The sequence below is a fragment of the Myotis daubentonii genome, chromosome 15 (assembly GCF_963259705.1).
Source record: "Myotis daubentonii chromosome 15, mMyoDau2.1, whole genome shotgun sequence".
NCBI lineage: Eukaryota > Metazoa > Chordata > Mammalia > Chiroptera > Vespertilionidae > Myotis > Myotis daubentonii.
This window is the reverse complement of record NC_081854.1, coordinates 28,553,090-28,566,212: the sequence shown is the minus strand read 5'-3', so window position 1 is coordinate 28,566,212 and position 13,123 is coordinate 28,553,090. Positions and strand designations below refer to the sequence as shown.

Genomic DNA, 13,123 nt, shown 5'->3' with positions numbered 1-13,123 from the left:
GCAACTGACTTCCCCTCTCTGTGCCACAGACGCTGCCTCTGTGAAATGACGTAGCGATAGGTTCTGTCCTGTAGGAGTGTTTTAAGGACTAAGGGGATTAATACTTGTAAAGTGCTTAGTTTAAGCCCTAACAAAGTCTGAGCCAATGTGTCTCAGTCCTTTTTGATGAAATTATAGTTTAACTTTTCTGACCTATGTGATGATGATAAAAATTTATATAGTGCTTACTCTGGACAAAGTGTCTACATGCTTCACAGATAATGTGTCTGATTCCTAACTTGTGTCCAAAATTATGTGGATTTGTTTGTCTTTGCAGCCTCTGGCAGTCATCCTGTGTCCTGGGTGGAAAAAGGCCCAATTTATTTTTGAGTTATTGGGAGACTATGGCGTGTCCTCCAGGCCTCTTCATCCTATGTTATTAACAATTGGACTCCACAAAGATGAAGCCAAACATATGAAGCTTCCAAGGGGCTGTAAGCATCCTTCCCAGCTGTTTGGTTTTCCCTACGAACACAGTGGGACCCCGCCCAGCAGGCCGGGAGCTGCAGGTGTCAGGGAGCTGAGAGATGCAGCCATGGTCACTAGCTCAGACCGCCCCTGTCAGTTCCGATGGGTATAGATGATGAAGGTTTATCTTGGCTTATCTCTGTGAGAAAAAGAGAAAACTGTGATTTCATTCATTTATGACCTACCTGCTGACGCCTCCTGTTCGTTAGATGTTGACTAAACGCTCCCTGTCTTTTAGTTGTGCAGAACGTGATGGGAGCCCAGGTAGTTAATCCCAAAATGAGCAGGGTTAGCTGGGCAGGTAAACTTCTTGCCTCACCCGCCTGAGTAAGAAAAGCAACTTTTTGTTTTGTTAGAAGGCATCTCTAGAAAGTATGTGGAATCTTAGGAAAGGAAATGTTAGAAAAACCTGTGGAAAATCTAAAATGTTAATTTTTTTTTCTTTTAAAATATAGGTGATATAATGGTTACAACACCACATAGCCTCCTGAGACTTCTCAGATACCAAAGCTTGTTATTTCTTAGACTCTGTCACCTCATTTTGGATGAGGTGGAAGTATTATTCTTTGAAGCTAATGAACAAGTAAGTAAGGCATCCATTTAGATATCATTACTACTCAAATATATAAAACTAAAGTGTTCATTGTTTTTAGGGTTCAAGAAGAGTGTCTATTTGTGGTAGAAGCTGGTTAATTTAAAAATTTTTCTCTTTAATTTCTATGATTAAGAAGAGAGAATTTTTTTTCTGAAATTTTTCTTACCAGTGTTCTATTTGAAAAGCAAAACTATGGAGGTTTTCGAAATTATTTAAAATTTTTCTGATTATAAAAGCAATTTTTATATTAGAAATTTGGGAAATAGAGGAGAGCACTTGAAAACATCCATAATCTTACACTCAGGAAATCACTATCACTATTCTGGGGTAGTTCTTTCTTTTTTGTAATTCCTTGTCATAGGAATTAATAATATCAGTACCTTTCTGTGGTAGTTTATAAGTTGCATTTTTTAGTAAATAGCATTGTATTGTTACTATTCTACAGTGTGATTGTTACTTGCCATATGATATTGAATTCTATGGACATAACATAATTTATTTTGTAATTGTCTTATTTTTAGATATTTAACATTGTGTGTGTATGTGTGTGTGTGTGGCTTCAGAACATAATACATTTTTTTAGCACATTTCCCATAGGGTAAATTCCTACAAAGGGGATTAATGGATCAAGGACTGAATTCTTATAAGACATTTGTTGGAAGCAGTGTAACATGATGACCAAGAGCAGTCATTTGGGAGCAGTGATGGCCTCAGGTTCAAGTCCAAGCTTTAGATACTGACTCTGTCGGTCTGCGCAGGGTTTCTGAATGCCTCTAGAATCTCAATTCTTATTTGCAAAACTAATATCCAGAAGACTGCCTTGTACAGTTGCCTTTCTGGAAGCAATTTACACTCCCTTAGGCAACGTGCTGCCACGCTGCCCTCCCTGCACCCCTGGCAGTGGGAGGCCTCAGTCCAGCTTTTTTTCTAGTCTGATTTGTAACATGGCTTCGGATTAGTTTAATCTGTATTTCCTTATTTACTTGTTAAGTTGAGCATGAATTCATACTGGCCATTTGTACTCATTCTTCAATGAATTGCTTGTTTATTATTTTCTGTTGGTGGGATTGTCTTTTTTAATCAGTTTGTATAAGTTTTTGTATAAGGGTGTTAATCCTTTGGTACATATGTTACACGTATTTACCTGGATGTTAATGTTTTAATTTTGTTTGCACCTAGCATTTTTTCCTTTTTTGTTACTTTTATGTTTGTAAAGGCCTTCTCCACTCTGAAAACAGAAAATATACAATCCTTTACCTTTTAAGTTTTGTCAAACTAATCTCTTTTGAAATAAAAATTAAATTATACTAATTTTTTAGATGTTTGCTATATTAGATAACTTTAAAAAAAATATTGAAGTTGAAGAAAGGGAATCTGCACCACATCAAATTGTTGCAGTTGGAGTTCATTGGAACAGACATATACAGCATTTAATCAAAGAGTTCATGAATGACCCCTACATCGTGATCACTGCCATGGAAGAGGCTGCTCTCTACGGCGGTGTCCAACAGGTAATGAGTCATGGGGGCGTGGTGGGGTGCTAATGAATGTGTCATGACTTAATATTAAAAGACTAGCGCCCCGGTGCACAAAATTCGTGCACGGGTAGGGTCCCTAGGCCTGGCTGGCAATCAGGACAGATGGGGGCCTTCCTTCCCCCGGCTGCCAGCCAGAGCCTTCCTTCGTTCCACCCCGCCCCCTGGTGGTCAGTGCACGCCAGCGAGCTTTTGAACTCCCCGTCGGTCGAACTCCTGAGGGGACAATTTGCATATTAGCCTTTTATTATATAGGATTATAGCTTTAATATCATCAGCAAATCTGTAATTGGGAAGTTAAATTTATATGGGTTTCCTACACATCCTTTTGTATTAAAATCATAACTTGCCTAAGTAAAGTAAAACTGGAGCACCTTAAACATTTAAAAAATCACATTGTTTCTGTATTTCCTTACTAGGTGGTACATCTTTGCCTAGAAAGTGAAAAAACCTCTACTTTACTCCAGACTCTTGACTTCATTCCAAGTCAGGCACAGAAGACCTTGATCTTCACCTGTTCTGTGGGTGAAACTGAAATAGTGTGTAAGGTGAGCCCTATCCCTTCTGAACACATAAATGTTCTTGCTGTTTGTTTAAACTGTGATTGGATCTCGAGTCATCAGAATTATTGAGTAAATATTTGACGGGAATAAAAGTTTACAAGTTCAGCATCCATCAGAATGGGTTCTGCTGCAAAATGAAAAAGGGTGACAGGCATGGTGGAGAGGCTGAGGTCATCATTGGATTTGAATATTTAAAGTGGATATAAAACTGTTTCAGCAATGCAGACAATTAAGTGCATTGTTGTGGGTGATGGTGCTGTTGGTAAAACATGTCTTCTGATATCCTACACAACAAACAAATTTCCATCTGAGTATGTACCCACTGTTTTTGACAACTATGCAGTCACAGTTATGATTGGTGGAGAGCCACATACTCGGACTTTTTGATACTGCAGGGCAAGAGGATTACGACAGATTATGAACGCTGAGTTATCCGCAAACAGATGTATTTCTAGTCTGTTTTTCAGTGGTCTCTCCATCCTCATTTGGAAATGTGAAAGAAAAGTGGGTGCCTGAGATAACTCACCACTGTCCAAAGACTCCTTTCTTGCTTGCTGGGACCCAAATTGATCTCAGAGATGACTCCTCTCTGACTGAGAAACTTGCCAAGAACAAACAGAAACCTACCACTCCAGAGACTGCTGAAAAGCTGGCCCGTGACCTGAAGGCTGTCAAGTATGTGGAGTGTTCTGCACTCACACAGAAAGGCCTAAAGAATGTATTTGACGAAGCAGGATCGGCTGCCCTGGAGCCTCCAGAACCGAAGGAGAGCCGCAGGTGTGTGCTGCTATGAACATCTCTCCAGAGCCCTTTCTACACAGCTGGTTTCGGCATCATACTAAAAGCAATGTTTAAATCAAACTAAAGGTTAAAAATTAAAATTCGTTTTTGCAGTAATGACAAATGCCCTGCACCTACCCACATGCACTCGTGTGAAACAGGCCCGCAGATACGGTCCCTTTCCCCCTCTCAATACTGGTTAATTTTGAGTAATTGTGTATTGTCAGAAAAGTGATCAGTACTAGTTTTTGTTTTGTTTTTTGTTTTGTTTAAAAGCAAGGCATGCTTATGATGACTCTGTAACAGACTAATTCGGGTTGTTGAAGCTGCTCCCGGCTTCCACTCTGGAGAGTGATCTGAGACATCTAGTTGTTTTTTTGTTTGTTTGTTTGGGGTTTTTCTTTTTTTTTTTTTGCGGTGGGAGGGGAGGGGTGTGTGTGTGGAGTTCGTTTTTATTTAGTAATTTTAAAAAAATCCGTTAACCATTGGACAGCTCTTTAGGTGAGGAGGATGGAGTGTTTCCACATTCTACTTCCTAGATCTAGTTTAGAAAACATGTTCCCCACAGGTGCCCTTAGGAAGGAGTATAGTAAACGCCTCATTTAGTAACATATTCCTTTTTGAAAGTTGCTTTTTCTCTCCACCCTTGAGTAGGTTCAGTATTTGATGAAACTCATGAAAGTGGGTGGAACCTGTCTTGCCCCTCCTCTTTTCTAGGATGCACTATATACGTGACTGACTTTCAAGGAAATTTGTTAGCCGTTTGCTGATTTTATTTTTGAAGTTAATGTCTAACTTCTTTCACTGATAAATGAAGAAAATATTGCACCTTTGTGTGTGTGTGTGTGTGTGTGTGTGTGCCCTTGACCAGAATCGAACCTGGGATCCTTCAGTCTGCAGGCCGACGCTCTATCCACTGAGACAAACCAGTCAGGGCAATATTGCACCTTTTGAAATATACCAAATGGATTAAGTACATAATTAAAAAATTTTTTTCCTTGTCAGTCCTTGTTTTATATGCTTAGCATAGATGTGCAGCTTAATAGTGTATGGTATGGTGTTCCTAGAACACAGCCGAAGACCTGGTATATATGAGGGGTGCTAGAAGACAGATGTCTGTGGAATGATTCACATCCTCTTCAAGTTATGAGGATGGAGACCCGCTTCATTAAGAAGCTAGGGGTGGGGTGGGGGTGGGGAGAACATTTAACAGCATGGGGACCAGTCAGGGGAGTCCCCTTCTTTCTGTTTTGCATGAGGAACCCTAGAGCAGCCAGTTGAGGCTCTAGTTTAATCAAAACCATGGAGAGAGTCTTATGAAGACTCTTCATAAGTGTTAATAGGGATTTTATCAGCTTATTTTGGTTGCAGTTTCCAACATTGTTAAACATGTTTAGGTAATATTCTCCACCCTCCCCAAATCCTAATTTTTGTAGTTTCATTAGTGTTGAACCAATGCTTTCTCGTGTCTCAATTCTTTGTATATGCATTCTTTTCAGATGTATTAAACAAACAAAAAAACCCTTCAAAAAAAAAAAAAAGAAAGAAAAAGGAAAAGGGTGGCAGGAGGCCTGTGCTGAGGGGAGGGGCCGAGTAGGTGGGGCGGCCTTTCCTCTGAGGCAAACCTTTGGAGGGGGGGGGGGCGGGTGGCGGGTGGCGGGTGGCGGGTAGGGCTTTCTATTTTGTCTCGGCAGAGCATTCGAAGGATCCGATTCATGAATTGGCTAAAGATTTATTTAATCTAATTGTGTATAAATTAACGCTAAAATGTAGAAACGAGGCTGAATACAAAATAAAATAATCAGTAGTACATTACATTAGAGCAATAATGAACTAGCAGGTGATGTTAAAAAGCTCCCGTTGAGCCTGGCCAGTGTGGCTCAGGGTTGAGCACCCACCTATGAACGAGGAGGTCAAGATGCGAGTGAGCGTTGCAGGCTTGATCCCCAGTGGGGGGTCATGTTGGGGAGAAGGGGCCAGCTGATCAGTGATTCTCTGTCATCATTGATGTTTCTGTCTTTTTCTCTCCCTTCCTCTCTGAAATCAGTCTATAATAATAAAAGTGTAATATGCTAATTAGACTGGACGTCCTTCCAGACGACCTTCTGGATGAAGCCAGGACTTCAAGGGAAGCCTGGGTCCCAGGTGCCAGAGGGAAGCTGGTGCTGGCAGCCGGGGGAAGGAAGGCCTACTCTTGCATGAATTTCATGCATTGGGCCTCTAATAAAAATATATATTTTTAAAAAGCTCCTGTTGATAATAGTGCCATAAATTTGGTGTATACATATAGATATACAGTTAACTCTTAACACAACCCGAAACACCAAACCGGTTTGAACTGCATGGGTCAACTTACAAATGTTTTTTTCTTTTTAAATTTATCTTTATTGTTGAAAGTATTACAGATGGTCCCTTTGTTTTTGTTCTTCTTTTCCCATTGATCCCCTTCACCCTGCACCCGCCTCTCCCAGGCCTTCACTACACTCTTCTCTGTGTCCATGGGTTATGCATATATGCATATAAGTTCCTGGTTAATCCCTCCCTACCCACCCCCCCAGCCCCACCTTCACTCTGAAATTCGTCAGTCTGTTCCATGCTTCTATGTCTGGATCTATTTTGGTCATCAGTTTATTTTGTTCATTAGATTCCATATATGAGTGAGATCATGTGATACTTATCTTTCTCTGACTGTCTTATTTAGTTTAGCATAATACTCTCCAGGTCCATCCATGTTGTTGCAAATGGTAAGTTTTTTCATTTTTACAGCCGAGTTGTATTCCATTGTGTAAATGTACCATAGTTTTTGTCCACTCATCTGCTGATGGGCATGTAGGCTGTTTCCAAATCTTAGCTGTCAGAATGGCTACCATCAACAACTCCAAGAAATGACAAAGTGCTGACAAGGGTGTGGAGAAAAATGAATCCTAGTACATTGCTGGTGGGAATGCAGACTGGTGCAGCCGTTATGGGAAAAAGTATGGCATTTCCTCAAAAAATTAAATATGGAACTGCCATTTGAGCCAGTGATCCCACTTCTAGGAATATATTCTAAGAAACCTGAAATACCAGATTAAAAATGGTGGCAGAGGAGGAGGATGCTGCATGGACATGCTCCCAGGAGCAAACTGGAATTACAACTGAAATATGGAAAGGCTTCCTGAATAATTAATGGAAAACTCACTGGAGAGAACCCTGATACCCAAGGACCGAAGGTGGAGACAGCATAGAGACTGGTAGGAGGGGTGGAGGCGCCAAAGGGCTGGCCAGGCACCCACAGATGGCAACTGAAGTCCCGGAGAGATATCTCAGCTGTGGGGAGGAGGGGGGGTTGTACCATGGAGAACTCTGGGACCTATTCCCAAAGCTGGGCTCCCCAACAGAGAGCACCAAAATGAGAAGGGTACCCACATAGCATCTAGCTGTGAAAAGCAGTGGGGTGCTGTCTACCAGGGAATGGCAGCTGAAAGTTCAGGCACCCTCTTAAAGGGCCAATGCACAAAAATTCCCTGTGGAGTCACCCACCTTGTGCTCTGGCAGAGGGAAGGTGAAGTGGACTGGAGCTGTGAGAGCAAAACCCAGGACTGGGGACTCGGGGGATAGAGCTCAGAAGGCAGACACCCCAAGTTTCCTGGGCTGAGTCATTCCCTTACACAGCGGAGGACATCTTTCCCACATAGACATCGCCTTGTGGGGGGGTGGGCAAGGGGAGGGGGAAAGGAGGGAAGACAGTCAGACAGTTAACACACCCTATTGGAAAACACCTTGCCCTGAGGCCACTTAAGAGATTAAAGTAACAATTAGCCTCCAGGCAGAAGCAGCTGCCCCACCCTGTTGGAAATACTCTCGCCACACCTGAGGACGATTACCTGGGGGCAATTCAAGTCTGAATCTTATTAGTCTCTAGAGTCTAGACCAGTGGTTCTCAACCTTCCTAATGCCATGACCCTTTAATACAATTCCTCATGTTGTGGTGACCCCCAACCATGAAATTATTTTCGTTGCTACTTCATAACTGTAATTTTGCTACTGTTATGATCGTAATGTAAATATCTGATATGCAGGATGTATTTTCATTGTTACAAATTGAACATAATTAAAGCATAGTGATTAATCACAAAAACAATATGTAATTATATATGTGTTTTCCAATGGTCTTAGGTGACCCCTGTGAAAGGGTCATTCGACCCCCAAAGGATTCGAGACCCACAGGTTGAATACCACTGCTCTAGACCAGTGGTTCTCAACCTTGGCTGCACATTAGAATCACCTGGGAATCTTTTTAAAATCCTGATTTCTGGGCCTCATCCTCCAGAAATTCTGTTTCTTTGTTACTAATGTTGTGGCCCCACCCCATAGCAAAGAATTTCTGGAGGATGAGGCGCAGAAATCAGGATTTTAAAAAGATTCCCAGGTGATTCTAATGTGCAGCCAAGGTTGAGAACCACTGCTCTATACAGAGGTGGTCTCTGGAGGCTTTGAGTCTTTGCCTGATCCAATTAGTCAGAACAGCCTTTAACACTGTACTGCACTAGAGCAGTGGTTCTCAACCTGTGGGTTGTTCGACCCCTTTGGGGATTGAACGACCCTTTCACAGGGGTCGCCTAAGACCATCATAAAACATATAATTACATATTGTTTTTGTGATTAATCACTATGCTTTAATTATGTTCAATTTGTAACAATGAAATTGGGGGGCACCACAACATAAACTGTATTAAAGGGTCATGGCATTAGGAAGGTTAAGAACTACTGCACTAGAAATTGAGAGGTATAGAGGATCTATCTAAATCAGCCGTGGGCAAACTATGGCTTGCAGGCCGGATACGGCTTGTTTGAAATGAATAAAACTATTGAAAAAAAAGACCGTACCCTTTTATGTAATGATGTTTACTTTGAATTTATATTAGTTCACACAAACACTCCATCCATGCTTTTGTTCCGGCCCTCCGGTCCAGTTTAAGAACCCATTGTGGCCTTCGAGTCAAAAAGTTTGCCCACCCCTGATCTAAATCATAGTCACAAACCCAAACAGACAACCAAAATGAGGAAACAAAGAAACAACCCCCAAGTTAAAGAACTAGTGAATTCTCCAGAAGAAGAGATAAATGAAGCAGAGATAAGAAATTTATCTGAAACAAGTTCAGAGTAATGATGTTAAAAATGCTTAACAGTATGAAAAAAGATATAGTAACTATGAAAAAAGAACAGTCTGAGATAAAGAACTACATATCACAACACATTGGAAGGAATACACAGCAGATTAGGGGAAGCTGAAGATCGAATCAGTGAATTAGAAGACAGAGTTGAAAATATCACTCAATTAGAGAACCAAAAAGAAAAAACCAATTAAAAAACAGGAGGCCAGCTTAAGGGAGCTGTGGGACAACGTGAAACGTAACAATAGTAGGTGTGCCTGAAGAGGCAGAAAGGGAGAAAGGAATAGAGGTGTTTGATGAAATAATGGTAGAAAACTTCCCTAACCTGGTAAAGGAAAAAATCACATAAGTTCAGGAATCACAGAGAACCCCAATAAGAAGAACCCAAACAAACCCAGACACATCATAATTAAAATGCCAAAAATTAAAGACAAAGAGAATCTTGAAGGCAGCAAGAGAAAAGAAAGCTGTTACCTACAAAGGAGTTCCCATAAGGCTGCCACCTGATTTCTCATCAGAAACTCTACAGGCCAGAAGGGAATGGCATGAAGTACTCAAGGTAATGGAAAGCAAGGATCTGAGACCAAGATTACTATATCCAGCAAGACTATCATTCAAAATAGATGGTCAAATAGCTTCCCAGACAAAAAAAAAAAAAAAAAAAAAGGTTAAAGGAGTGCATCACCACCAAGCCAGCATTACAAGAAATGCTAAAGGGATTGCTGTAAGGGATTGCTGAAAAGAAACAGAGAGAGAGAAACATAGCCATACAGAATTAAAATGGCTATAAATAAGTACCTCTCAATAATAACCCTAAATGTAAATGGATTAAATGCTCCAATCAAAATTGTAGGGTAGCTGAATGGATACAAAAACATGACCCAACTATATGCTGTCTACAAGAGACCCACCTCAAAACAAAAGACACACACAAGATGAAAGTGAAGGGATGGAAAAAATTTTCCATGCAAATGGAAAAGAAAAAAAAGCTGGAGTAGCAATACTCATATCTGACAAAGTAGACTTTAAAAACGTCATGCTAAGTGAAATAAGCTAGTCAGAGAAAGATAAATATCATATGAGCTCACTCATTTGTGGGATATAATGAACAACGTAAACTGATGAACAAAAATAGAACCAGAGAGAAAAAATATATACTAGAATAGAAGTACTCCTGTTATTTGCAGATTTTCCTACAACTTTTGTGATATCATACTATGTTAGTACAGTTTTGGTAATATTATACTTAAAATCCTTTTATTCTTGAAATATTAATGTTTATTGCATGTAATATTATATGTAAGATCATTTTCCTGGAATAATTGGTGTTTATTGCATGTAACATTTAAAATCGTTTTTCTTGAGATGTTAATTTCTATTGCATGTAACATTATATTTAAGATTGTTTTTCTTGAAATATTAAGGTTTGTTGCATGTAACATTATATTTAAAATCGTTTTTCTGAAATTAAAAAAAAAAACCTGAAAAAAAAGTAAAACTGGAAAATAAAAAGAAACCCAAAACACCAATCAGAAGGGATATATGCACCCTTATGTTCACAGCAGTGCAATCTACAATACACGTGTTTTTTTTCTTCAATAAATACATTCAGTTCTGTAAATGTATTTTCTTTTCCTTTTGACTTTCTTAATATTTTTTCTCTAGCTTTATTGTAAGAATGCAGTATATAATACAGATAACATACAAAATGTGTGTTGAGTGTTCTCAAGAGGCTTGTTAAAACTAGGCTATAAGTAGTTAATGTTTTGGGGAGTCAAAAGCGGATTTTCAACTGCATGGGGGGTCAGCACTCTAGCCTGTATGTTGTTCAAGGGTCTACTGTATGTACATGTATTTGTATGTATATATGTGTATACACACATATACATACACACACATGCATGTGTGCATTATTTGAAAAAAAAGGAAAATAATTTAAGCAAAATAATATTTGTTTCACTTGAGCAAATTTTTAGATCTAAACTAGGGAATTTTGGGAATAGATTTATTTAAATCAACAATCATCTCATAAGAATTATTTGATCAGTGATACAATACCCTCATAGATAATTTTAAATGGTTTATATTGATGATTATTGACAGAACAATTAAATTCAAGTTTATGTTCTTGACTGTGAACTGTTCTCTTGGTTTCATCTTCAGGTGGTAGAAAGCAGTTCAATATTTTGCTTGAAAATGCATAAAGAGATGGTTTTTAATTTAAAAAGTGTATCAGAACAGTGGAAGAAGAAGTTAAGTTCTGGCTCTCACATTGTATTAGGTATGTGTTTTAATTTCTCCTTATATTTAGAGAAGGCAGAGGTATTAGGAATCATGCCTTCAATTCATTTCTATATCTCATCTCCAAATTTCTCATCATTTCCCAGATTTATTGAGAATTTGTTAAGATGAATTCCAAAATGAAAATTAAGATTTTAACGTTGCCCTAGCCAGTGTGGCTCGGATGGGTGTTGTCCTGGGCACTGGAAGGTTTCCGGCTCGGTTTTCTGTTAGGGCACATGCCCTGCTTCCGGGCTTGATCCCCGGTAGGGCGCGTGCAGGAAGCAACTGACAAACGTTTCACTCTCACACCAGTGTTTCTTTCTCTCCCTCTTCCTTCCTCTTTCGCTAAAAATCAATTAAAAAAGATTTTTAAAACATTTAATATTAAAGTGGATCTAGACCTCCCCTTCCCCCCCTGGCTCTCAGGACATTAGATAGCAACCTTCCTTAGTCTAGAGTAGACATTCTTCCTGGAGTTCCAGCTTGAGGATCACTGTCTCATTTACATATACACACGTGCCTGTGATGAAGCGTGTCATAAATGATGGTGACATTTAGTATTAGAAATTTAAAAGTCAAAATGTATAAAATAAATGTTAAAATAGATATGGGCAGCCTAAATTTTCAACAAAAAGAGGGTTTTTTTCCTTAAGCTAAAAGGAGACCACTTTTCTCTGGAATTTAATCACAGGGCTGTGACATGTATTAGAAAAAATGGGAAAGCCCTGGGCCAGTAGCTCAGTTGGTTAAGTGTTAGCCTGATATGCCAAGGCTGTGGGTTCCATCCCTGGTTAGGGTACATACAAAAAGCATCCAGTGACTGCATAAACAAGTGAAACAGCAAAGCGATGTCTCTCTCTCCCCGTCCCCCTCTTCCCCTCTCTCTCTCAAGTCAATAAATAAAAAGAAAAAGAGCCTGGCTGGTGTGGCTCAGTGGTTGAGCATAGACCTATGAACCAGGAGGTCACGGTTGGATTTCCAGTCAGGGCACATGCCTGGGTTGTGGGCTCCATCCCCAGTAGGGGGCGTGCAGGAGGCAGCCAATCAATGATTCTCTCTCATCATTGATGTTTCTCTCTCTCTCTTCCTCTCCCTTCCTCTCTGAAATCAATAAAAAATATATATATTTTTTAAAGGAAAAGGCTTTTTTGTATCTAAAAAGTAAAATGCAATAAAGAAATGTATTGAAGTACTACAGGCCTGATGCATGAAATTCATGCAAGGGCCTTGGCCCCTGCTGCCGTGGCAGCCACCTCTGCCTCCGTTCCAACCCACCTCTGCTTCGGCTCCTGCCCGCCGTGGCTTTGTCCAGAAGGAAGGACGTTCAGTCTAATTAGCATATTATGCTTTTATTATTATAGATTATTATAGATGGTTGCTGGAATTGTTTGGTAGAGTGCAGTAATACCCTAGTCTCATTTGAAATTGTCGGTATCCTTTTCTCTAGCCTTAACTGATGACTGCATACCACTCTTGGCCATTACTGATGCCACGTGTGTGATTCACTTCAGCTTTCCTTCCTCACCAAAAATTTTTGGTGGACGCCTATATTGCATGTCTGATCATTTTCAGAGTTTAACTGAACAGGTTTGATTATGTTTTATTATCTTTAAACATTTTACTGTGTAATAAAAAATTCAGAATCCACAAGGTTTTGTTGTTCAGACTGGTGTGGATGATCCACTTCCTTTATTCACCCCGATT

General features: G+C 39.8%; 1 protein-coding gene, 1 long non-coding RNA gene and 1 pseudogene across 2 annotated transcripts in view; 2 read left to right on the top strand and 1 right to left on the bottom strand.

Moving 5' to 3' along the window:
- The window catches only part of TDRD12 (tudor domain containing 12), an 84,045-nt gene that overhangs the window by 45,289 nt on the left and 25,633 nt on the right, over positions 1–13,123 (top strand). The window contains exons 16-21 of the mRNA XM_059667046.1: positions 317–473; positions 963–1,090; positions 2,422–2,613; positions 3,057–3,185; positions 11,300–11,417; positions 12,867–13,006. Of these exons, the coding sequence (XP_059523029.1) occupies positions 317–473; positions 963–1,090; positions 2,422–2,613; positions 3,057–3,185; positions 11,300–11,417; positions 12,867–13,006 (864 nt within the window). The remainder of the gene's footprint in view (positions 1–316; positions 474–962; positions 1,091–2,421; positions 2,614–3,056; positions 3,186–11,299; positions 11,418–12,866; positions 13,007–13,123) is intronic.
- LOC132216372 (cell division control protein 42 homolog) lies at positions 3,367–4,351 on the top strand (annotated as a pseudogene).
- Positions 4,612–5,492, bottom strand: LOC132216371 (uncharacterized). The gene is made up of 2 exons (XR_009448737.1): positions 4,928–5,492; positions 4,612–4,809 (listed from the first exon to the last, which is right to left on the bottom strand). It is a non-coding gene; the product is annotated as an uncharacterized LOC132216371 (long non-coding RNA).